This window comes from Sminthopsis crassicaudata, chromosome 1, assembly GCF_048593235.1.
Source record: "Sminthopsis crassicaudata isolate SCR6 chromosome 1, ASM4859323v1, whole genome shotgun sequence".
NCBI classification, from domain to species: Eukaryota; Metazoa; Chordata; class Mammalia; order Dasyuromorphia; family Dasyuridae; genus Sminthopsis; species Sminthopsis crassicaudata.
In genome coordinates, this window is record NC_133617.1 from 696,652,145 (window position 1) to 696,679,206 (window position 27,062).

The following is a 27,062-nucleotide window of genomic DNA, read 5'->3' on the forward strand; positions in this document are numbered from 1 at the left end:
AAACAAGCCATTGAGCCTCATATATTAATTTTTCTCATGAGGTGTCTGGGCAGAGGCTAGATGACCACTTGCCAAGGATGCAGGACAGGAAACCCAATCATCAAGACCAGTGAGGAGTGGAGGGTTGCCCTAGAAGGCCTTTAAAGCTCCCTCCAACTCTAAGTCTGGGATCCCCATGCTTCTCCTCCCAGAGAGGTCTCAGGAGATCCAACCATCCTCGCTGCTGCCTGGAGCACTGTTCCTTTGGCCCATTTCTCCATGTGGTGCTTCCTGCTGCTCAGGCTGACACCACAGGCCTTCCATGGGACAGCTTCATTTTCCCTTGCTGCAGGATGACAGTGGGACCATTCCCAGGGCACTTCTGGCCAGGCAGATGGTTTCTGTCCACTGGGTTGTGTTTGTGTTAATCACAGATATTTTTAACATATTGTGTTACTCCATCCATCTTTGTGAACGGCCCCGTCTTGTAAAATTTTTTTAATTATGTTATTTTCTCTCTCATATCTTTATCATCTACAATTATTTATAATATCATTGTCTTTGTTTCAAACACTGGGTATAAACATTGTTGTAACAGTTCTTCGATGGGGTTCATATAATTTTTACAATCGCTTTGAAATGCTCCAATGGTTGAGGGGGAGGAGGTAGGTCATTCTTTTATTTAGAAAAAGCCTGCTCTCTCCTTTTGGTTAAGTGTTCCTCTGTAGGGACGAGCAGGATGGTGACTTCCCTTGGAAAATGGCACTTCCTCAGCTAGAGGGGGGATTCCTGTGGGTTATTCACTTCTGGGAGAGCAGGGGGGAAACTCAAGAGAGAGAAAGAGTCTGGCAGGAGTTAGGGCTCCCTTGGATTAGGTTTCAATGTAACATTCCCGATAGAGATCAGGGCAACATCCCCAAAGTGCATCACCAGGGTAAAACGCCAGCGAGCAAGACGGATAGTTTGTTTTTATTTTTATAGAGATTTTCTAAAACCTCAACTTTCACCCCTCAACCCTCTATTTTTCCCCCCTCCTCCCACCCCATTTCTTTCTCAGTCATCTCCTTGGTCTATTTGCCTGCTGCAGTTAATAGAATCCTAGGTTTTCTGCCTGCTGAATGCACATTGATGTTCACTCCAGCCATCACATTCCTATTATCAAATGAAAATCCAAGCCACCTGTTTCAGTCAAAACTTGTTATTTCAAAGGGACCCGTGGGTCCAGGCTGCTAAGCAAGCATGGGCCAAACCCCTGGAGAGAGGCCCAGGCTCAGCAGAGCCCTTGGAGAGCACTGAGTGGGCCGCCTCTGGAGCTCCTCTTGGCAGCATCTCACCGAAATGTCCTCAGACGGCCCCCCAGCTGCCACTCAGAGGCCCCTCAAATAACAAAGTCTTCAGGCCCTAAGGGGATGCCTCGCCACCCTGTTGGCCTAGGGACGCTGGCAGAGAGTCGGAATATCCCTTCGGAAATAACGGACAAATGTACCTGCTGTAGCTGGCAGCAGTCATCCAGAACAAAGAGCATTCAATTAAAGCTCTGGGCTGGGCTCCATCACTGGCCATTGGGGCAGCAGTGGGCAAATCTCTCAGCTCTTCCCTGCCTCAGTTTCCCTGTCTGTAAAAGACGACTGTTTCAATTGAGTATTCTATGATTCTATGTTTGTAGTTTGAGAGTCAGAAGTCAGATGATGCTCTAACAGATCCAGAAGCTGAGTCAGCTTTCTAGTCTCATTACTTATTCCTGCTCCTGTCTTTTGCTCCTCTCCCATGGGCTTGGATTCCCTCCTCCCTAATGGTCTGGGGTTATATCTCAGTTGGGTCACTAAATGACTGAAAATTGACTTATGGAACTTAGTTATTAAGGTCTCTTCACTTAATCCCACTCTTGAATTCTTTCCTTCACCTTTCTCAAAGCATACTGTGCCTAATGGCTTCAAGAAATAGAAAGAAATAAGCCTGCTATACTAGGAATACACAGTCTAAAATCAAGGCCATTTACTGCCAATATGGAAGTTTAGAGAATCTGAATAATCAAGTTTTGGTCATAACCTGGAGTACGGAATAATAAAACTAACATTATCATAGGTGCAGATGTGAAATCCTCTCCCATTATCCATAAGAATGAAACTTCTGACCACCTAGCCAGCAGGATAAAAATGATAATGAGTGATAAGAGACAGGCCAACAAAGCTAGAAGGAAGCCAGAATAGAATTATGACAGTGTTTTCCAAGTATGTATATGCAGAGGTCTCTCTCTACTTTAAGCAGAGTAGCTGACAATGCTTTGTTCTTAATATCATCCTTTAGAAGGATAAGAAAAAACAACAACAACAACAACAACAACACGGGAATGTATGAGTCTGAGGCTAATTCTAACCAATAAAGACTGTTTGCTGAAGCTGACAGAAACCTTGGGAAGAAGTGGTCATTCCATCTTAGAGTTGATGACAGATAAGGAAGGGGACACTGGGAAGTCTGGTTTGCCTTAGACAATGGGAGAGTAGACTTCAAAAGACTTCATAAAAAGATAAGGTAGACTGCCATGGCCCAATAGCCAAAAAGAGAAACTCAAGAGAGACAGAAGACCTTGAATAATAAAATTCTGATCACGCAAATAGAAATTATTTCTCAAAGGGAATTGCTTGCACAGGGAGGGCAACTCAAAAAACAATTAAGATTTTAAAGATATATACACAAGATGAAAGTAAGATAACGAGAAAAATGCATGAGAATGGAATCCTTCTAAAAAGAGTATCCATGAACACTGGATCTCAGAATGACTTAAGACTAAGGAAAGCAGAAAGGACATATACACTGTGTGTGATCAGAGAAAGTTTAGTATCCTTGCTTAAGGTCAAAGTGATAATCATGGATGGCAGAGAAAAAGGAATTAATAACTTTACTTTTACTTTGCTTCTGCTGCTTTGACCAAGGAAGGAGGATGACGAGGATGATAAGACAGAATAACGAATGGTCATAAAAAACTTGACACCCAAAATAAATGAGGAGGTGGTAAGAGAACACACCGATGCATTCAATTAGTTCACATCCTTTGGTCTATACAAACTGCATTTCCCAGTGTATTAAAAGGACTTTGGATGTGAATGATGAACTGATAATTGATGAGATACAAAGACTCTTGAAGAATGGAAAAGCTGTCACAGGAATCAAAGTTGAGAAAAGGAACTATTTTTAAAAAAGCCTTAGAAGGTAGATTCTTAAAACTTTAGGCCACAGAATGACACTAATTCTTTGGAAAATTTCAGCATGTGTTAGTTACCATTTCCCTTTTCAAAACCGTACGAAAAGATGGTCTGTTGACTACCAGGAAAAAAAAAAAAAAAAAAAAAAAAAAGAATTGGTGATTGCTAGGATGCAGTATGGAGTCATTATTGTACCCGTCTCCAATCTCCTCCCCACCATGCTGCTGACCTTCTGGATTTCAAAACCAGGCTGCCCTCTCGGGTGTTATCTTCAGGCATTAGAATGTAAGCCCTATGATAGCTTGCATTTGTGCCACCAATACTTCCCACAGTGCCTGGCACACAGTAAACACTTAATAAATGTGTTTGCTTCTTTCCAGTCTTTCATGCCAGACAACCACCACTCTTCCCTCCATCCTCCTGCCCTTCCCCCACCCCTAACTCCTCCCTGGCCTCCTTATTGTAGCAAGTGTAATTATAAAAATAATAATACTGCAATGATAATAATAATAATAACTGCAAACTGTGGATAAAAATTCCAATTTTAAATTTACAAATAATACCAGGATTACTTGGGGCTATTCTTGTCCCCAGCTTTCAGAAATCCCACTGCAGTCAACTTCAGGCTCCATCCTCACTTCTCTTGGCTTTGGGGGTTGGTAGAGCTTAGGCAAGTCTCATAATTTTCTTCAATCCCATTTTCATGTTTTCCTTCAATTTACTCTTAAAAGCTAGAAATCCAGAAGGGATTCTCAAGGCAAACTGGCAGAGCTGGGTGGGACCAGGTGCAGAGGCCAGGTGGGCAAGGGGACAGGTGGTGCTCTCATTTTAAATTCGTCAAAGGGGCTTCCAACAATCCAGCTGGGGACCAGCTGTGTGGTGCCAAAATCTCATTGCAGGATCGCTTTTCTGGTACCTGGGAGAGGACAATTTGATTCTCCATCACCTCCTCCCCATCCCACACTCACTTCACACGCTGTTCTCTGAGCACCTTCTTCTTCCCTCCTGGTCACAATGAGCATTGGAGATCTTTGCTTTGATGTGCAAAACGTGGTGGAACAGAAAGGGAAATGGACATCCCAGTGCTGATCCTGCGATTTACCAGCTGCTTCCCTACAGCCAGGTCATTTCATTTCTCTGAGCTTCATTTTCCTCATCCATAAAATGGGTATAATCACACTGACATTTTCTACTTCCTAGATGTGGTTGGCAAACTGATCAACATACACACAGACTATTATGATGATCAAGAGTATCTCATCCCTGATATGGCATTTTGTACTTCGCTAAGTACTTTTGAGCTGGAAGAAATCTTAAGAGTTCAACTAGTCCCTATATTCTTACATTGTGGTTTAAGATCCCATATGAGGTCTTGTAACTGAAAGTGGGGTTGTGAAATTGTGATTTATTATCAGTAAATGTTTGATTTGTATACTTATTTCATATACCTATCTATCCAGGGTCAGGGGTCAGGAGTAGAAAAACATTAAGAACCCCTGATCTAGCTCAATGTCCTCATTTTACCAGTGAAGAAGATTGAGGCCTTGGGGATTTGTTTGCAGCCACGTAGGTAGGGCTCCCAGGACAGTCGATTCTGGCTCCAAATCTAGGATTCTTTAGTCTCCCTCTGCCTCAGAGCAGCTCTGGGAAGTGAGGTGAAAATAAGCAAAGTGAAAGAGCCAAAGAGATTTTCAGACCCCTCAGTTTATTAATGGCAAGACTGAGAGGGTCAAGAGTCCTGAACCTGTATTCTTTTTCCAAAAGATTTCAAATCACATTCCTTCTGTGACTGTTGGTTTATAAGCTGAATAAATCTTTGTGCTGTAATCAATTCAAATAAACTCTACAAACATTTATGTGCAAGGCACCATAGAAGGCACTGAACATTGGCGTTGTAAAGGGGGCCTTCAGTCAGTCATTAATAGAATCAATCATTCATTCAACAAATAATTACTAAGTGCCTGCTCCGAACCAGACCCTGAGCTTTCACCCTTAAAACAGTGAGCGTTCCTGTCACTCCTCCACCTCCATCCCATCTCTACCTCCTTTATGTCAAAAGAAACAAAAAACATAAGTTGCGTTTCAAAGATAGTAAGTCATTGCTAGAAGTTCAGATTTGAAAGTCCAGTGCTTCCCTGAAAATAATAGCTGAGCCACTCACCCAGTAGCCTTCCCAGAGGCGTCCCCATCCCAAGGACCCTCAGAGAAAGTCTCAGGAAGTTCCATCAGAAGCAGCACAATTTTGCAGGAGGCAAAGAGGTTATCCTGTGGTCAGCTAGATCCCTAGAGATGTCAAGAAGGTGAACCTAACCTTTGGAGTCTCATATAAATAAACGGATGAACATGGAGAGCCTTGAACTGAAGCAGAGCTGTTTATCTAACCCACGACCTACTGGAGACATCAATCCCGCCTGATTATGGAACGGCACGCTCTAGTCCAGCCGGCCAGCCTCAACACTTCTCTCCTATTTGCAACCATTTAGGGTCCACAGGGAGTTCTGCCAGACTAGGTCCGATACAGATAATACCTTTGGCTGATACCACATTTTATTAAGACTGGCTCAGATGGCCCCAATTAGAAAGTCACCATGGAGCAGGGGGAAGGGAACCATTCTGTTCAGATGATATGGTGACTGACTTGTTTCTTTTATTCAATTAATAGAATTCTCCCTCTTCCCTTTGGGGGAAAAAAAAAGTTCCATTCCTTTTCCCTCTTGCTATCTTCAGTTCTCATTACTTCCTGCCAATGTGAGGTTGAGACACAATTGTAAAGTCTCCAGGCCTCCTCTCCATGGCCTGTCCTCTCTGAGCAGTGTCCCCTTCCCCCCAAGTCCAGTCAGTCACTTGGGTCCTCAGTCTCTTATTAAAATTGGCTCTAACCAATTTTTTATACCTGCCTAAAAGCAACTTCCTACAGAAAGCCTGTCTGTTCTCTTTAGCTAATAACAAAAGTCACAATGAAGGACTCTCTTCCTGCGGAGGCAGTAGGAGCAGGAAAATCACAGCAAACTCGGTCAGAAGCCTGAGTTGGAGTCCAGGCCCTGACCCTTATGGGCTGTGTGAGTGTGAACAAGTACAGATAGGTGCTGTGAGGAAAGCCTCTCCTAGCCTTGAAAGTACTAAAAACATGAATTATTAGTCCTACGTCTTCTCAGGTCACATTCATTTGTACCCTCTTGTATGCTTTTTTGCAAAGAGTGTTCATCTTTTTCATATGAGTAATTTATCCCCCCAAATCTGAACCATATCAGGGGGCTGGGGCCACATCTCCATTTCTTTTGTGTTTTTGCATAACAAGAGCACAGACAGGTGAAGGACTGACTTCGCTCCCAATAAACAAAGCCAACATTTATGCCAAGGTGCCCCAAAGGGCCACTTTCCGTTCTGTTGGCACGTGGACATGCTCTGGGCAAAAACCACTAGACACCGTTGTGTATGTTCACTCCACATTTTGATAAATAGGGACTTGTGAGTTTCAAAGTGAGGAAAAATCCAACTTTTTGAACTTCTGGGGAGTCAATGCCTGGTCTCTTCTGTGGGGACTGTAACCCAAATAAAGGTTCCTTCTAGCTTTAAGTTTACGATCCTGTGATGCATGTCACCTCCTTCCTCAAAGGTAGTTAAGGGCAGAAAGGCAGTCAGAATGTTGCATTCTTTCAGTTCTATCCTGAGCTGCTACATGAAAAGCAGGCAGCTTTGTACCTGGCTCTACAACTGGCTTGCTATGCTGTTCTGGGCCCTTCTTCATTCATCAGCTCTCTCCTCTCCAAAGTGGAGATCTTAACCCTCTCTTTACAATCTTAAAAAGATGGTATATATTCCTGAGATTAAAATATGGAGTGCTTTGGAGAGAATCTCCAGCTGGGCAATAAATATCGTTACCACAATTAGTATAGTTAGGAGTGGGCAATACCTCCGTCTGTCTGTCTCTCTCTGTCTGTTCCTGCCCCCCCCCATTAAATCTAAATGAATAGGCAAAGGATAGCAACAGGTTGTTATGGTTAAAATTAAGATCCTATAATCATTATAATGACTGTCCACCCTTTGGTGACCAAGAATGAGAAAGGTACAGTCACAAAGAAAGAGAACACACTGTTTTATTTTTTGCCATATTGTCAAGGGGCATGTGAAATATTCTTCATTGATTATTATTTATAGTCATCTCCTAATAATTAAATCCTTAGTTGAGAAACACTCATGAATGCTGTCCTGGAAAGGCCCATGTCTAGAAATTAATTCAAGGTAGTGGCAATGTGATGTGTCCTAAGCCTTCTCAACTTTTCTCACCTGGCTCCTCAGTTTACACATACAGAGCCCCAGGTGTTTCAATGGATTATGGAACAGACCCAAATCGTAAACACATCCACCTAAAATAAGCCTGTGAATCGACTTACATGATCAGTCGTAAAAGTGTTTGTTATGTCCTTTAACAATTTACTGCTGGTTGCAGACAGATTCCTGTGATACATAAATGGCTGAGCCTCAAAAGTTTCCACTTGGTTGTACTTCAGGTTTGGGAGGTTTGGCTTGATTTGTTTTAAGAAAGGGGCATTGTCAGAGCTCATAGATCTCATAGGTCTCAACCTATAGATTTTTATCATGTTAGGATAGTGCTTGTTTTTAATTTGGTTTTGTTTAAACATCAGAAAAACCTGTTGGTCACCATGTTGGAACGAGTCCCTGTTATTTGTGTCCAGGAGCAAGTATTCAAGTATTCAAACTTCAAATATAACTTGCATTTTTAATCAGCTTTTTTTTTTTTGGGGGGGGGAAGGTGTCCTGAAATAAATTTGTAATTTAATTATAATTTTAGTTATAAAGGGTCTTTCTGTACCCGAAACAGTGAATACCTACTTGCAGTAGATAAGAGAAAGCTTCCCCTCTTACCTTTCCTGGGTCATGTTTTTGTTCCTAAAAGAACATGCGGGGAGGTGTAAGTATATGAATTTGAATTAATTTTGCCTGGGAAGGCGATTAATATTAAATCCATCACTATTTCCTTAAATGAACACCTTCAGCAAAATAAGGAACAACTGTTTTTAAGGATGATTAGCTGTGGTAGATAATGGTGATCAGATATTCTTCAAAGAGGGAGAGCAAGAGCTTTTATGTCTAAGACTTAAGCTATGGTGAGAAGGAGCTAGGTTGGTTATATAGAAAAACTTCCTGACAGGCAGGCTTGTGTAATAAAGGAATGGACAATTCAATTCTTTTCCCTGTGAATTTTACAAAAGGCAGATACTGGATCAGGGTGAGTTAAAGAGTGGTGGATGGAATAAATCACCTCAAGAAAGCTTATAATTCTATGGAAGGCCTAAGAACTTCCAGAATGCAATTTCTAAGATTACCCTAGGATGTACACTGGGCCTGGACCTGCAATTTCACTGACATAGGAAACTCTATCAATGAAGACTGGCACCTCCTTCTTAATTCAGTCTTAGAGAGTTGCTCTATGGTTGAATAACACCATCAGTGGGTGTCACAGGTGGGACTGACACCCTGATCCTTCCCAATTCAATGCAAGGTTTAAGTTGTCAGATGGTTAAAGTACATATAAGCGAAACTAAGGATATATGTTTGATGTCCTCTGTGAATCAGTGAGCTTCACAAAAAGAAAAACTCTGTCTCATGCACCCATTAACCTCTGCTGGTCATCTGATGACTACAAGCCATTGGTCCCAAGAAGAAACCAGCACAAAAGGCTATCTAGATGACAGTGTGGTCATATCTTCTTCATTTTCACCCTCCCCCCCCAAAGGTCCTAGTGAAAGGCACGTAAGAGGATCTCAAGACACTGAGCTTATTTATGTATGAGTGAATCTACCCCATCTTCCTATAAACTCCCTCAACGAAACCCAAGACTCAGATTTTAGATTTAGAAGGGACATAACTTAGAGGTCATGAGGAAATGACTCTTACATGGAAGACAGACTCACAGAAATAAAGACTTGTCCCACATCACACGAGTGTTTAACGCCAATGGCGGGCCTTGAACCTGAGGGAAGATGAGCACTTGCCATCCACAGAGAAAGTTTCTGCTCCAATAGAAGTTGGAGTAGATGAGTTCTGAATTTCCTCCTAACTGTTGAGATTCTGGGATTCCTCTTCTCTCATGGGTTCTTTTGGGCCATATCACACTCTCTCTATCATCAGCACTAAATGAACACCTTTACACAAGCTTTTCATTCTTTTCTGTAAGTGGAGAATGATGACTATAGGAACTCTTCTTTAGAAGTTCAAGGACCAGTGACTTCATTAGTGTGGGGACACCATCCAGTATGCAGATCACAGCTTTTCTAACACCTTAATAGAGGGTCATTATAGGTAGATGTGGCAAAAGCATTTATTACTTGATGAGTCTTCTATTGATGAGCCTCCAATCTCTTACAAGAAACAGGATAGGCTGGACCTATGGCAGCACATATTCCATCACTGGGCTTATATGTGGTAATCTTTTCAGTGGGTAGCAACTACTGGAGCATCTGTCCCATTTTCTATAGAATTTAAGAACTCAGGGTCACCTCTGCATCAGAATGAGATGTCCTATAGGACACTGATGGAGAATAAAATCACTATATACTCACAAAATTGCAAAGCAGTTATGAACTTTCCTCATGACTTATTTCACTAATACCATCTGGAAAAAAATGGTATCCAAGAAATATTAACATAAGCATAGTTAGCTTCTGTAACTTTCTAAGTAAAATAAGAAATTCTGTCATGTGCATTCTGCTCCATACTGGTACCCATGAATTTTTTCACTTAGAGGGTATCTAAGAAATTTCCTAATGTAAGCTGAAAATGTCAAGTGTGTAGAAATTTTAGACCTGCCAATATCTTTCAGTACAAGTCAATTTGGTCTTGGCAGAGGCAATTTTTTTACAAGACAACTGATGAAAGCCTCTGGTTGAAAGACTAAGGACAGATTCTTGGAGGTGCATAAGAGCCCTGCAACTGCTCCAAAGTGTCAGTGTAAAAATGGGGTAATTGAGTAGGTAGGAGGAAATTTTAAAATAGGAAAACTGGGTTCTTTTCAAATCTCAGAAAGGATAATTAATAAAGTAAAACCATTGTCAACAAAAGTGATTATAAGAACAGAAAGTAATGCTGGGTTAGGCAACAATATCTCTGCTCCCCAACTTTCTATGCCCAGGTCTCTTCTGCTCCAAAAGGAGGTGTTTTTTTTTTTTTTTTTGTGGTATTTCTAAGAATTTTTCATTTAAGTATTGTCTTTCAGGCTCAAATATTTCCCATCCTCATATTTTCTTTGTCTATTCAGTGCCTTGCATATAGTAAGAGCTTAGTAAAGACTTGTTGGATTGGAATGGATTGTGTCATTTTTCCTCTTGGGCTTCAAATGAACAGACTTTCAAGAGAGGAGATGTATCTGAGGAGGCAAAAGAAGAAAGGGTACGGTCTGGGAATCAGTGCTTTATCGATACTGTTGCCTTCGTTCTCAGACCTTGTCCTGAGGCCATCTGTGCATCTCACCTGGAGAAGGAACTAATGGAGAAGAGGATAGGTACAGACAGAGCTCAAACAGGTTAAAAGGAAAATAATCAGCAAGGACCCTTTTGAGAAGAGTGTTCCTTGTTAGCCAGGTTATGAGCTCAGCTTTTACATTAAGAAAGGAATTTTAATTCAGGATAGAGGGGATTTTTTCTTTAATTTTATTTGTTTCTTTCCTTTTAAAAAATAACCTTTACTCCTGAGTTATATGGACTGTGCTTCCTGTTGCCAACTATGGGCTTTGGAATAGGCCCATTAATCAACTCTGACACAGTGGATTCAGAGACCGGAAATACTTCAGTTTACTTTATGTAAAATATGGTACGCAAAGATCCAGACCAGGGTGGCACCATCATGTCTCTACAGCAGCGCCACAGCCTTAGGGCATTTTAAATGCCAAGATATATGCTTCTAGGGAAGTCTTGGGGGATCCACACTTTTTACATATCCTCACCATTTAAAAGGACTGCCAGAAGACAAATGTTTGAGTAGAAAAATCTCTAAGTCAAGTAAACACGTAGGACTGCCTTTCAGGAGGAAAGTGGACTCTTAATTACCATCTGTTTCAAGAGACAGACTGGACTGCAAGCCTATTCTTGTTGAAACAAGCCTTTAACGTGCAGTCATGTAACCAAGTATAATTGTATTAAGTTCTGAATGTAATAAAGAGCCAAGACAAAGGGGTCTTATTTGCAGAGCTCATTTCAGCAATGTACCTAATGGAGCTAGGAGAATGGCAGGAGCTGTGGAGAAACTGAGCTGGGCATCCTTCTGGATCTTGGGAACACCAGGCTGACCCTGATGATGGGTACTGATCCAAATGTTAAAGGGAAACCGTCTTCTACTTTGTTGGTATTTTTACTGTGGAAAATGTGTGCCTGTAGATTACTAGTTAGGGAAGACAAAATAGTCAAGACCTGAGAAGACTTGGCATGTAATACAGTTCTCTAAGTGGATTAATTTGCAAGATGTTCAGCTAGTTGAGGTTTGAAGCTTATTTAACATCCATCTTCTCCATTTTAAGGCTCAGTTTTTTTCATGTATAAAATAGGAATACTAAATAACTAGCTCCTCGCTCCCTCTATCAGGAATAATGGAATGATTCGGCTGATGACGCTGCCCCCTTGCTTGGAGCATCTCAGAAATAGCTGCCATGTAAATTGCTAAGCAGAGACACAAAATCAGTGCGGCAATATGGGAATGAAGTGTCTGTACAAACTAAGGGACCAAATACTATTATTATAACTTAAATCTTCAAAGGACAAAAAAGTAACATCACTGGCTAAACCAAATATCTACATTTGGGATGTTGTTTCAAAAAATAACTGTAAATAAGTAATAATTCTCATTGCCTACTGGAAATGTGTGGATAAACCAGTGGATAAACCAGAGAAAAGAGTTATAATTACTTAAAAATCGTTTTTAAGCTAATGTTTTGATTTATGTTATATGAAACCTCTATCTGGAGCCTTAAGTGTTGGACACAATTCTTCTTTCTACACCTGACTTCAAAATGGAAATAACAGAAAGAAGAAAAGGAAGGAAATAACAGGGAAGAAAAAGAAGCCACTGTCTATGTGAGCCTGCTGGGATCTCTCCCATCTTTGACAATTTTCATGTTTCAGGATGCAGAGTACTTGGGACAGGTCTTTAAACTTTAAAAGATTAAATAAATAGATAAAGCAAAAAACCTGATCACAGGTTCCCTTATGTGCTGAGGGCAGCCTCAAAAAGGGTTTGTTCTTAACTTTTATTTAATATTTCCCAATTTATCTTGCAAAGCCATCAGCATTTTTGTTGGCATATTTCTTCAACGTGATCAGAAAGCCACAGACCCTCAGGAGTTGGAAGAGGCACAGGAGACCAAGTGTACCTGAGGGAGAATCACCTCGACGCCCCAACTGGCAAGCGGGCGAGCAGACTCAGTTGTCCGAGGAGGGCCCTCCTGCAGCAGAGGCATCTCCTGGTCTCTGATGCCTTTGATCTTTGCTTGCCTCACCCCCACGTTTGCGCCTCTGCCATTTCTATCCACCGGTCTGGGGCTGAGGAGAACTAATTCTTCTTGCCCACGACAGCCAGACTTTCCAGTCCTTGGAGCAGCTAGCACGTCTCCCAGAGTCCATCATTCCATGCACGCCTCCCAGGCCGAGTCAGATTTATGTGTGTCAAAAGGATCACAGCCGAGGAGTTTCCTTTTGCAGGCTCGTCCTCACTGTTTTATGGGTTACAGAATCACCGCAGGGTTGTAGGTCACAGAGGAGAAAGGGTGAACTTTCCAGAATTTGGTAAGAATCATTCCCAGAGTCCTAAGCAATGCAACCTTTGCCCCTTCCCCACCGTTCTGGGGGGCGTCCATCTCAGTGCCATCAGAAAACATTCAGCTTTGCGGCGTGTTAGACAGCCAGTTATGGTCCTCTTTCTCTCTTAGTGTTTACAATTACCTGAGGATGTGAGAGAACAACACTACAATTCTCCAAAGGAGAAGTGAAGGCCCTGACTGAGGGGGAGCACTCCATGGGCTCCGGAGACACGTGAGGCTGGAGGCTCAGGACTTTCTCTGGGTCCTGTTCCACACAGACAATTCAGAGCATGGCCCTGAGCTCCAGGGCTGGACCCGCCGAGGGCTCCAGAAGACCAGAGCCAGAACAGTAGCCTTTGAAGGGAGGATGGCTGGCATTTGTCAAGAACCCAGGCAGGGCTTGAGTTGGATGACCAACCTCAGAGCCTGGGGAGCCTGAGGAAACCCAGCAGTGGGGGGAGCAGCTCAGGAGCCACAGGTCTGGGGGTCCAAGGCTGGCTCTGTCCCTAAATTTGAGATGGGGTTTTATCCAAATCATGGTCACTCTCTGGACCTCGGTGTCAGGATTCAGGTTTCCACAGGTACGTGAGCCAGGCTAGATGGGGCATCCAGTTTCCTAGTGCCTTTCCACCTTAAGGCTCTATGCCCCCCAAGAAGGGCATCCCCTTGTAAAGATGGCTGACTCTGCACATGGCACGCCCAGGACACATAAGCTGCCCATCCAAACCCAACCCTCTTTCCATCCAGAGGAGGAAGCTGTGCTAATGCCCTGCTACAAGGTCATCAAAAAAGAAAGGAAGAAAAAACCGCCTGCTGCGACGCCTGGCAGACGAGACACTAAGATGAAGGCCATGGCAACAGACTCCAGCCTGCTCAGCGATCCTCAGAACACGCCGTGCTATATACACAGTTGTACACTATCACAGACAAGTCGCACACCCAAAAGTTGGCTTTACACTGCAATAATGGGTTGTTTATAAAGCTTAGGTATTGCAAGATCCTGTAGCAACTTCACAATTAACAAAGACGGACTGAATTATATTTTCTGAGCTTGACGACTAATTAATTATATTCTTTCTTTCAAAGGGTAGTTTCAGGAATAAGAGAGAGAACTCCCAGTTACCCAGAATACTTGACTGATCAGAACCTGTCTCTGACTATGGTGGGAGAATGGTGCTGAGGAGTGGGGAGGCCTTGGGAGCCCCCCTGAGAGATTCCTGGGGTCCGGGGGCACTGACAGCTCAGGCCATGTGAAGTCAGTACCTCGGAGCACAAGCAGGCCATCTATTCAGACACAGCTTGGCCAACAGAAAACCCTGATTCCTGACTGTGAAAACATGAATTTTAAGAACTGATTAAAGGCATGATGAATGAGAATAAGAACAATTTTATTTTGCTGTAAGGCCTGTGAAGCATTTTACACAAACCATGTCTGTAGATCAGCACAGCTCTATGAGATGGGGGCTTTTACTAAAATTAACAGAGAAGGGAAAATGGAGGCTTAGAAATAGCAGTGATTTTCAAGGTCACATAGTTAGTAAGAACCTAAAGAGATCTGAATCTAGGGCTTCCGGATTACAAGTCCTGCACTCTATCCACTACCCCAGAGATACAAACCATGTGGTTGGTAACACTCCTGAGGGTGGTCTAACCAGAATGAAATGTAATTAGGAAATATTTAACAAAACAAATAAAAATACAATAGAACATAGATAATTTTAATAGTGTATGTGGTTTTCCAAGTCCCTGTGGGGCCTGCAGGGATCCTTATGTACAAGTTTAGTGAACCCTATTTGAGTTTGCTACCATTGAGCTACACCACAGGAACTCTCATTCTATAATTTCATTAAAAAAACAAATTGGGGAGAAATCCACTTATTGGGCTAGCAGTGAGCTAATACAATGAAGTTAATACAATTTCATTCATTGAACTTCAGAAAAAAATATCTTTTAATTCTTTTCTTAGAAACCCAATAAGATCTATCTTTGTGCTTAGGCAGGTGTTACTTGCAAATATATGGATGGTGGTACTATGATGCATGAACCTTACCATAAATCTATAGTTGTATTTATATATTCACTCTCACAAAATGAGAGTTGATTTAATAGGGGGAACAGATAATGACAGATTTAACAATTATATCATTAGTTAGTAGTAACCATCTGACCAAAAGAAAGAAAACTGATGGCTGGCCCCTGTGGTCACTGTTGCTTTCTGGGATGCTGCCCTGTGGCCTTGTTGGCTAACACCTGTCTTCACAAAGTTGACAGCCTTAGTTCTCTGCTTTTCCAAACAGCTTAAAATTATGCTGCAAAGTATCCCAAGGATTTCTTTTCTTCTTTCTTTCTTTCTTTCTTTCTCTTTCTTTCTTTCTTTCTTTCTTTCTTTCTTTCTTTCTTTCTTTCTTTCTTTTCTTTCTTTCTTTCTTTCTTTCTTTCTTTCTTCTTTTCTTTCTTTCTTTCTTTCTTTCTTTCTTTCTTTCTTTCTTTCTTTCTTTCTTTTCTTTCTTCTTCTCCTTCCTTCCTTCTCCTTCTTCTTCTTCCTTTCTTTCTTCTTTCTTTCTTTCTTTCTTTCTTTCTTTCTTTCTTTCTTTTCTATCTTTCTTTCTTTTTTCTTTCTTTCTTTCTTTCTTTCTTTCTTTCTCTCTGTCTCTCTCTCTCTGTCTCTCTCTCTCTCTCTTCTCTCTCTTCTCTCTCTCCTCTCTCTCTCTCTCTCTCTCTCTCTCTCTCTTCTCTCTCTCTCTCTCTCTGTCTCTTTCTCTCTCCTCTCTCTCTTTTCTCTCTCTCTCTCTCTCTCTCTCTCTCTCTCTCTCTCTCTCTCTCTCTCTCTCTCTCTCTCTCTCTCTCTCTCTCTCTCTCTCTCTCTCTCTCTCTCTCTCTCTTTCTTAACTCATTCCTTCTCAGTTCATTGGGATACAAGGCCTAAACTTTTCTGGCCCTCATGGAGCTCACATCTCATGGAGCTCCGATTTTCTTGGCACTAAGCTTCTATCTGAGTTCTATCTAGATGAAGGGATTGAGGGAAACACTCAAGAGAAATTCAAAGACCTGTGTGCCTAAGAGAGCCCCCCAGTGCTACTCATTCTAGCTTTAACTCACTCTGTTGTCATATGTCCAAGTCCACAGCTTTTAAAAAAACTTCAAATGCTTTTAGAAACTCAAATGACATTGACTTAAATAATGACAAACTTGCTGCCTTGTTATACAGTTCTGTAAAACCAGTCAAAAAAGCAGAATAAGAGCATCTCTTTCCAATGTTAAAACCCTGATCCCCTACTAGCAATGACTTCATGAGACCCTGGGGCCTGCTCTGCTAGATGCTACCCCAGGAAAAGTGGATCAACTAAGGAATAAAATCATTATCTGGCTTCTGCTTTCAATCAAGAGAGCAATGTGCAATTCTTGCTTTTGACCACAATTGAAGTCATGATGGACTACTTTCCAGAGTCAATAAATCTTAATATCTGAGCAACAAAGGTCAACCTGTGCTTGAAGGTGACTGTCCAGTTTAATCATGGTGCACATACAATGGCGGTTTCAGGACCCACTACCATCAGTTGAGACTTTATGCTGCTGCATTTAATCTGCTGAGGAGGGGATAATAAAGGGAAAAGATGCCTCTCTGGTGGCTCAGCTGGGCATGTTGCATTACCCAATATCTTCCGAAAGGAGACAGATTTATATGTGAAGTGCCCCTTGGGCTGGGATTGGTTGTAGCGTTCAGCAGTTGGATGGGAAGGGCAAGAGGAATGGACATGACAAAGAGAAATAACATGCATCGACAGCTTAAAACATAATGGGGGGGAAAGAAAGGGACAATGTCACCTTCGTGGGTGTGCTGGACACCACAGACTATACGCCTACCTCCTGGTGCCTGCCCTCTAGAACACGTTTATGGTGGCATGGACACTCATAACCTAAAGACTAGACTGGGCAGAATATATCTATAGCCAAACATAATGTTGCAAGTGATGTTCTTATAGCCTGAACATAAGGCCATGAAATGAAAACTGATAATGTGTGGGCAGCAGCTACAGAGTCGGTGTTTTCAGGCTGGAGGAGACTATACAGACATCTAGATCACCTCCTGGCCTTTCCAGAAATACTCAATAAATGCTGGTTACAAACAAATTAATGACTTGGTCCTCAGCTTCTCTTAAGAGTGGCTCTTTGGGAACATTTGCTCACCAGCGGTCTGCCAGGTCTCCCACTCCATTCTGCATCAAGGAGGCCTCTCATGAAGCAGAGTTTCATAATGACTTTTTTGGGGGGTGGACCTGCTTGTATAAAATACACCTTCTTCACATGGCCCAATCAGCAGAAAGACACGATTTCTATTCTGATGTCAATGCCAATAGATGAAATGTTTCCCAGAACAACATTAGTGACCATCCTGTCTGGACTTCACGTGTGAAATGTAGTCTATAATTTAATAAGCTATACATAATTTTGTAGGAATTAAAGTAAGGCTCCAATTCTTTTGCTTATAAAGAAAGTTGGCAAGAGCCACTTGATAAGGATTAGATGCAGCATGGTCTGCTTTGAGAAGTCATGTGATTTGTCATTGGAATTTGTCCATGACAAAACTTCTTAAATTGTGGGTTTATGGCGTCAATTGTGATTTATTATCAGTAAAGTTTGATTATTATATCTTTTATATACCAATATACCTGGAACTACATAAAAATTTCTTGGGTGAAAAGGAATGGAAAAGGGTCAAGAAGCCTTGATTTATGAGAGTAAGTAGCATGTACTGCATGGGAAGCAAATTAATTCAATTTTTAGTTATATATTATTGGAGGAAATCTAGTAATAACATAACTGTTTCCTGGTTGAAGGTTATTACACAATCACATGCTTCAGTTTTGCTGTTGGATTGTTCTATAGCACCAATTCTATAATGAAGTGTCTAATTTCTTATATGTGTGCAAGCAGTTCTGAAGCAGAAGCGTCATCTCATGGCCATTTACATGAATTTGGGGTGATTAAAAATAATTTTAAAAATTCTGAATTTGATGAACAAACCATTCTTAAAAGTAAAATTTCTATATACAATGTAAAATTTAAAAAAAAAATTATGTGAAAGTACAAATTTCCATTACTTACTGCTTGCATTTTAAAATATATAAATTTCAACATATTTTTCTTTCTCCCTTTTTTTCTTTTTTACAATTCAACATTTCAAAGCTATCCTGCATAAATGTTTTCTTTTCAATGTTTCAATGATCTTTTTTTCTTTTTTTGTTGTTGTTTTAGTAGCTTTTTTTCTCTTTACCGCAGGCCCCATGTCACAGAACAAAAAGAAAAATACAATCTTTGTAACAAATAAGTACAGTCAGTCAAAACAAATATAATCATGTGACATGTCTAAAAATGTCTGTCTTATTTTGGGTCAGCAGCATGCTTCTTCATCAGTCTTCTGCAGTTGCTTGTCTTTAGTATACAAATTGTTCCCGTGACTTTACTCACATCATTTTGCATCAGTTCACAGAAGTCTTCCCAAATTTCTCTAAAACTATCCCTTTTGTCATTTTTTAATGAAGAAATAAAGTTGCATATACCATAATTTGTTATTCCCCAAATTACGGACACTCCTTTTATTTATTTTATGGTAGTACTTGTGTGCAAAATAAACTGTTTTGCTATAAATATACATACACATATGTATGTGTGTTTTTTTCCCCTTTTCTCTTGGATCTCTTTAGGATATGAGACTAATACGGGTTGTTACCAATTAAAGAATATGTACAGTTTAGGATCTGTTTGGGTATCATTCTAAATTGTTTCCTAGAATAGATAGTCAACTTCAGTTCTACCAATAGTGTACTAGTCTGCTTGTCTTCCTGCAGACCCACTATTAATTGTAATTTTCTTTTGTCATCTTTGATGCTCTAACAGGTGAGAAGTTCAGAGTTGTTTTAATTTGTATTTCACAGACTATTAATGATCTGAAACATTTTTTCCCACAAGACTATTGTTTGCTTCCTTTGAGAATTGTCTGATCATACTGTTTTACCAGTTATATATAGGGCTGTTATTAAATAACTGAATCAGTTTTTCATAAACTAAAGAAATCAAATCTTTTCTCAAGAAACTTCCTGCAAATATTTTTCCTACTTAATTTTGTTTTTATAAATTTTATATTAATAATTTAATAACTATATTAATTTGTTTTTATAAAAAAAATTTCAACTTTATAAAATTATCCATTTTATCTTCTATGATCGGTTCTATTTCTCAAGCTCTTTTATGTTGTAAAGTGTATTTTCTTTTTTTGCTCCTCTGATTTGTTTATGATGTGACCTTTTACAGCTAGGTCATTTATTAATTTAGAAATTTTTTTTTGGTCTAAATTAGGTCTCAACCTAATTTCTATCAGACTACTTTCCAGTTTTCCTGGGAGATTTTGTTGAATAGTAGGCTCTTATCCTAGTAAGGCCTTTGGGTTTACTGAAAACTATAGGATTAAGTTTATCTGTCTGATAATTTCTTAATTGAGAAAAGAAATCCAGAACTAAAATCATCAACATTTCATGGAGGAGACTAGCCTGCATCAATTCTAATGTCTATACTGAGATGGAGTTTGCTCTGTGTTTTGATTGAGTTAAGAGTTAGAACTATGGAGACAGCCAAGTCCTCAGACCAAATGACATTTCTGGACCCTAGAAGTAGGCAACACATACGCATAATCAGAGGGCATTTTATCCTTATTATCAATCAGTGCAATCTTGGTACTTAATTTCTGTGACTTTCTGATTAATTTTTTGGGATCCTTAGTTTTTAAAGGATCCTTAGTTTTTAAAAACTCAAAGGACTTAGCTAATGGTCCTATGCTTAAGGACAGCTGGCTTCCAAGAGATGACTCTAAAAGTTATAGTAGTCAGAGTAGCCAGGACATATCCTACCAACCCAGTTCAACAGTAGATAACTGTAGGAATTTATCAGCACCACCCTACGAATCTACAAATTACAATTCTGAATAGCAACAACAACAACAACAAAAAAGAACTAAATAATGTTCTCCGGTATTGGCTTTGCGGATCTGTTCCAACTGAAGAGTCAAAGCTTGTCATTGTAACTCATTCCAAATGAAAATGACAGGGTAGTACCCAAGTACAAAATAAATTGATGTGTTATATTAGACTTGGCTTATATGAAACTTCTTAGAAATGAAGAGGAAAATGTGAACTTTTTTTTATTAAGGAAAACATTAAAAATGAACAGGTACCCTAAGTAAAAAGAAACTGAAATGTGATTCTTTGTCCAACCTTGCTCTCAAATTGCAGTATGAAATTTAAAGTCATTATACTACACCCTAGAATTGACTCAGTTTCAGGACTGATTTCAACAACTGGACCCATCAATTAGATGCAAAGTGAAAAAATGAGCTGAGGCTGACCAAAAAGGAAAAATTATTTAAAAACACTATCTCCCTCTACTTCTGTAATGATGATATATAATCTTCAGGTACCATGATAGATTAATTTTATTTGCCTTAGAAGGTTGTTGTATGGACCAATATGGCGGCAAATGCATAAAATTTTTTATAAATGCAGATTGCTATGTGAAAACATAATGCACTTTCACAAGTACTATTAGCTCATTTGATCCTGACCACAAATTCAATGTAGGTGGAATGTCAGGATTATGCCCATTTTATAAATGAAACTAAAAAGGAAAAGGAGGAAAGATAGGGATAATGGTTTAAAGACAAAGTGTTTTTCTAACAAGTACTGCTTGTGGGCTATGATTAAAGTGTTATATTTCCAATTAACAGATGAAGACACTGAGTTTTCAGAGAGGTCATCGTGCCAGAAAGTGATGGAGCAGGGATATGCTGGGTTTCCTGGCTCCTTGTTCAAATGCTCTTTTGCCTTTGAAGAGTACTAGCACCTTGAGAGTTAGAGATCTGCGGTAATAACAAAAAGTGAATCCTCTCCCACTCAAATTTCAAATTTTCCCAGAATGATGTTCAAATGTTCCTTAAGAGATCAACTGCTGGCTTTAGCCAGATTCTACTGTTTCTCCCAGTCCAGTAGCTTTTTTGAGGCAATCTAGCAAACCTAAGCTATCAGACCCACTAAGGGATCTACCTACTCAAAAGATCTCATTTCACTTTCCACTTGGCGTTTGCATAACACAAAACTAAATCAGGGGCTCTTAGGCTGAAGCAGCTTTTAACTCGTAGACGGTCATTTTTTTCCTCCCCTAGTATCAGATGTCTTTAGTTTATTGAAGATTCTTTAACAATTAAGGCACTTCAAAAACATTAAGAGTAATTCTTTATAGAAGGAATCTACAGGAAAAGGCAGGCCAAAGATGTGGGGGGCAGAGAAGAAGGAGGGATAGAAGATGGTGGGTGGGACAGAGGAATCTAACCAGTTATATTTAATTAAAAAAAAAAAAAAAACCACAAACAGGATGCAGACACATTAAAAAAGCAACACTGACCTAACAATGGAATGTGAACTGTAGTTGACTCAAATGGCGTCATTACCATTTCCCTCCCCTCCCTCTGTAGCCCAGCCATCCTTAAACAGACAGAGTGGTTTAACCAGTGTTCATTACTAAATCACCCTTTGACTTTCTAAGTGCAATGGTTGGAGATAGTTCTACTTTGTCTACTGCTGCAGTCTGTTTTATGGTGAAATGCCAAGTTTGCCACAGGTCAGAGAAGAAGGAAAACAAGTTAGAGTCTTGATTTGGGCCAATGTCTCCTAATAAACACTGGTTGCAAAAGGAGCCCAGAAAGCTGCCCAGGAGCCTCCATTTTTCATGTGGGAATGCCCATCTGTTTATACAAGTGGGGAGGGGTGAGAAGCATACTTCCTAGATGATGGCAAGAACTTCCCTTGGCTAAGGTCATCCACAAGGGCTGTCCTCTGGCAGGAAACCTGGATTTTCCCATTTAACATGTGACTACGCCAGCTAATACCACTTTCCTGTTATGGGATCTGCTGTGACTCTGGTTGATTTGCTTCTTCTTGCCAATGGCTGTTTAATTACTGAACACTTCTCTCTCTCTCTCCATCCCTTTATTTCAGATATTCCTATTTGGGGGCACCATGACCCATTTAGCCTGTCAATCTGTCCACACTCATAGTTCTATAATTGTAAGAGTGGCTTTCATCAACTGCTTCTGCAATTCTTTAAATGTTCATAGTCTAGTTCCACAGATCGAAGTAAAATAATAGCTTTCATTTACATAGTGCTTTAAGGGCTGAAAAATTGCTGAGATGCATCATCTACTTTAACATTCATAATTTTCTGATAAAAGAAAGGTGATTAGCACCATTTTACAGAGAAGAAAGCTAAGGCTTTCTTGCAACTATTAAGTGTGTGAGATGGGATTTGAGCCCATCTTCCAAACTCCAAATATTTGATCCCTTTATTTAGGGCTTAAGTCTGCATTTCTGAAATTGCTATCTCTCAGACCAGGGAATACAAATACCTCCTAAAGCATCTAATCACTTAGATCGATAATCATGGATAAAGAGATCTCCAGCAGGGATGCCCCAATCCTTGTCCAAATACCCTCTTGAGAAGAACAACACTCACCGGGAATCCGGATCTTAAACTTTCCACTTTGGCCAAAACCACTTTCGATGACTCCACTTTCCCCTGATGAGAGGTGAACTTTTAGCCCCACAAAGATCTGGATGTTGGTCTCCTTCTTAAACAAAGACCGACCAATCACATTGTAATCGTCGATCACCTATGAAAAAAGACAAGGGCCACAACACTGAAGGTTAGTACTGAAAGGCCACCCTAGAGCTCCTCCAGAGCCATGCCCCCTTAGCAGAGCCAGCCCTGAAACCTGGATCTTCAGATGCTGCTCTTAAGAGTTTTTTCTACTAGAGTTACATACTTGAAAAGTCCTGATTGCAGCTGCAGGTCCTCCCTCTATTAGGACTCACTGAAACCTCTCTTATATTTTGGGAGACAGGCAAATACTGTAGACCAAAGCTTTTTAAACTGTGAGTAGTGACCCCACATGGCTGTGAAGTGATGATTTATTATCAGTAACACTTGAACTGTATACTTATTTTTACACCTATATGCCTGGGGTCACAGGTCAGACACAAAGGGGATGTGAGTGGAAAAAAGGTAAGAAGCCCTGTTACAGATATCTGGAGACGAGCCTCTGAAGGGAGTGAGACTGGTCACGGCTTGTCACCAGTCAGACCCGAAGCCTCTCTGGCCCAGCAGGCCTCCCAGAACCTGTGTTTCCCCAGCCCTGTGCCACGATGAAAATAGGATTGAATGGAACTCAGTAAAAGAGGCCTCATTGCATAAGAAAGAGAGCTGGCCTTGAAGCTTGGAAGACCTGAATTCAAGTCCTGTCTCTAATAAATAAATACTAACTGTGTGTCCTTGGCCAGTCATTAATTCAATGCTTTGGCAGCTTACTAAGACTAAAAATTACAAAGCTGCTGCTAACTTGCATTGGTAGAGGAGATTTCCTCACAAGGAAGTTCCCCATACTAATAGAATCACAAGTATGGATTTTACCCCAACAAAAACTATCAAGCCCTGCTTGAAGATTTGGGGATTTCTCTAGCTAACAGTTTGTTGAATGAATAAAATGTTTGACTTTTTAAGTTAAGAGATGACTGGTTGGACAAGTTGTGGTATATGATTGTGCTGGAAACTGCTGTGCTTATAAGAAATGAGTTTAACCTTGCAAAAATGAATACTGAAAACTATTTTTACATAGAACTGGAAAAAGATAAAATATTATTAATTTAAAAAAGAATTGATAAATTTGATGAGATTAAAAACCAAGGAAATAATGAAGACAGAAATGAGAGAACCAAGAGAATACTGTATACAATAACAGCAATATTGTGAATAAGTACTTTGACTATTACAAATATCCAAATTAACTACGAAGGACATATGAAGGAAGAAGCTAAGTGCATCCAAAGAAAGAACTGATAAAGAAAAGCACGTATAGAATAGTTCTACATCTACATACATATTTGTGTTTAATGGCAGACATCTCTAGGATAGAGGGAAAAGGAAAAAAGGGAAAACATTTACATGTTTAAAAAGAATAGCAAGTTGTACATTAACAGATTTGCAGTTTCATGTGCAACATTTTTTTAAAAAATTATTATCGTTATAGAAATGCAACAAGCATAAATTAAAAATAATTAAACGAGATGTACATGAAACTACTTCAAAAGAAAACAAATTACACCCACCCACCCATACAGTACATAGTAAGTTCTTAATACATTGTGACACATATAAAAAGACAGCATTTGTAAACTACATCTGGGTGTATGTATATGTATGTCTATATATAACGTGATTCCAATGTGCATTGTGTTAAAACATTTCTACCCATGACTCTTACTGTTTATTTACTGTGAACCAGTACTTTTGTGGGGTGGTTTTTTTCTTTTTAAAAATAACCCTCATAATTTATAGGAAGACAATACTACATTGTGGCAGCTATCCCACATCTATTGTCTGAAAGACTAAATGGGAACATTTTTGGAGTCATGGGTCCCACTAAAAACCAAACCCGGCACACCTGGAATGAACCCCCCACAGAGATCCTTCTAACATCCATAGGAAGGCCAAGCTTCTTTCATTATTATTTGGAATCAACAAAGGTCAAAGACTTGCTCAGGAGTTTGTTTTCACCCAGTCCATTTCTCAGTAATTTAAATGAATCACTATCTCTTCTTCCTGCTCTCTATTAGCACCAGAAAAGCCTACAAAACATGCTGACAGTAGCATCTTCTCTCATCCCACTTTCCCCAAGGGAAAGACATGAGCTGGTGAAGGTGGCAGGCAAACGGGCAGCATCCTTACTACCCACAGCCTGGTGAGATGGGCAGATCTCCCTCTGCTCTGCTGTGGCGGGGCTGTGCAATGGAGGGATGCACAAACTGCAACAAGAGTTAACCCAATTAGTATAAACCCTAATGTAAATGTGAGGAGGGACCTTGCTATTTAAATAAACCTCATGAATCCTTTCATAAAGAATTATTTTGTTAATAGATGATCACTTCCCAATTCATCTATTTTCTAAGTTTATATGTATGTGCTTTTTAAAAAGTGGAGCACAGGAAAATGGGGCAGATAACTATGCCAATCTGTTACAAAGGCCCTCCCCCCCAAATAGTAAGGTAAGGAGAGAAAAAAATAAAAGTAATTTTTAAAATGCTCCATCCCCATAATTTCAAATTCTATCTGTTTTCCAAAGCTTAACTCATAAAGTCACAGGATTTCAACCTGGAAAAGGCTTTAGGTGGTCTGGTCACATTGTTCTTTTAGATTTATTTAAAGTGTTTACAAAAACCACAATGAGAATTTGGGACCCACATAACTCATCCCAGCTTTGAATTGCTGTAGAAACAAACTTATAATGCTTCAAACATGCACAAAGGAAAAAGAATATGTGTGAGTTTATGTTACAAATACAGATACACACATGAGTAATAGGTAATTATTTGCTATCAACACCACCAGGAAACAAGACACCTCCTGCCCAGTGATCTCTTGCCTATCACAGTCTCTGCTCATAGTAGGTATTTAAAAATATTTGTTAACTGATTCAGGTGCTACTCCTCTGGCAGTTAATTACATACTCCTTGTGATAGGTTTATATGCTGTGGTCTCACACTATTACCCAGTGTTTGTACTGTTCCCCACCCCTCCTCACATTTATGTAGATTTTTTGAGGACAGGTCATTCCCCTGATCAACAAGTGCCTATTCTGCATGCCAGACCAGGCCTCTGGCCCCTACCCACAAGTGGCTTATGACCTCTCAGGGAAGTAACATGGACACTAAGGAGTAAATAAAAATGTAAAAGATAAATACATGTTAAGGAGAATGGATGCTAAGGAGGACCAGGAAAGGCTCCATGGAGGTAGCATGATCCTAAGAGACAAAAGGGAGCAGAAAGGACAAGAGCCCAAGCCAAAAAGTGAAGATGGGGAGGAATAATGTATGAAGGGCTTCCAAGGCTAGAAGAGTTAAATAACGTCTTGGATCTGAGAAGCAAATGGGAGCCGCTGAGGTTTATGGAGCAGGAGAGTGACAGCCAGGCATACATTTTAGGAAAATCACTTCAATGCAGGCAGTGGAGTAGGGGAGACCTGAGGCCAAGGGTTATTACAATAGTGCAGAAGAGAGTCTGGTCTCTGGGGACAATCATTTCTGTTTGGCAGTTACATCCCTTTATATAATCTCACACCATTATCTTTCCAGCTTGATTAGGCATTTTATACTACTATGAACCCTGGTCTCCAGGCAAACTGGTCTGCTGGCTGTTGGTTCCCTACTTCAGGACCTCCAACACTGCCCACCTGCCAATTGCATAGCTGGTAATCATTTTTCTCATGTACAGGTCTGACTGTCCCTGCCTTGCTACCTAAATTCCAGTGGTGGTGCAGTGAAGAGAGTACTGGGCCCAGCATCAGATACTTAATATCTGTGAGACCCTGGACAAGCTACTTAATCCTGTTTTCCTCCATTTCTCCCATAAAATGGGGATAATAATAGCACCTCCCTCCCAGGGTTCCTGTGTGGATCAAATAAGGTAGTATTTATAAAGCACTCTGCACAGTGCCTGACATGTAGTCAATATTACATAAATGTTACTTATTGTTATTCCCTTTTCAAGGATCAAGTGTAAACTCCTCTGTTTGCCACTTCTTTCCATCATGGCCCCCATTAAGTTTTCCAGCTTTATTAGACGTCAGTGCCTTCCCTGCTTCTAGATTCTCCTGTGGTTATGATGTACCTTTGCCTCATTGCCCCCTCTTAAAAACTCTGGATCCCAATGTTTGGCTTTGGATCACTTTTTACATGAAGTCTTTCCTGATCTTCTCAGCTGCTAGGACCTCTCCAGCCTCACCCCCACTTTCTCTTCCAATAGAATGAAAGCCCCTCGAGGGTAGGTATAGAGGGCTGGAAGGATTGCAGAGGGCTAGAATTCTGAAAAAGTGTACTTGAATGATTGATCCTGAGGCCCTCCAGAGAGCTAGCCTGGACATTACAGATAGGGATTACTGATTTTGCCTACAATATTCTTAACATCTAGCACAGGGT

The 27,062-nt window shown here is 40.3% G+C and overlaps 1 protein-coding gene across 4 annotated transcripts in view; it reads right to left on the reverse strand.

Annotated features, from left to right (window-relative positions):
• The window catches only part of EEFSEC (eukaryotic elongation factor, selenocysteine-tRNA specific), a 318,322-nt gene that overhangs the window by 45,692 nt on the left and 245,568 nt on the right, over positions 1–27,062 (reverse strand). For all 4 annotated transcript variants that reach the window (XM_074283754.1, XM_074283757.1, XM_074283756.1 and 1 more), the window contains one exon: positions 22,549–22,705. In XM_074283754.1, coding sequence (XP_074139855.1) covers positions 22,549–22,705 — 157 coding nt within the window. The remainder of the gene's footprint in view (positions 1–22,548; positions 22,706–27,062) is intronic.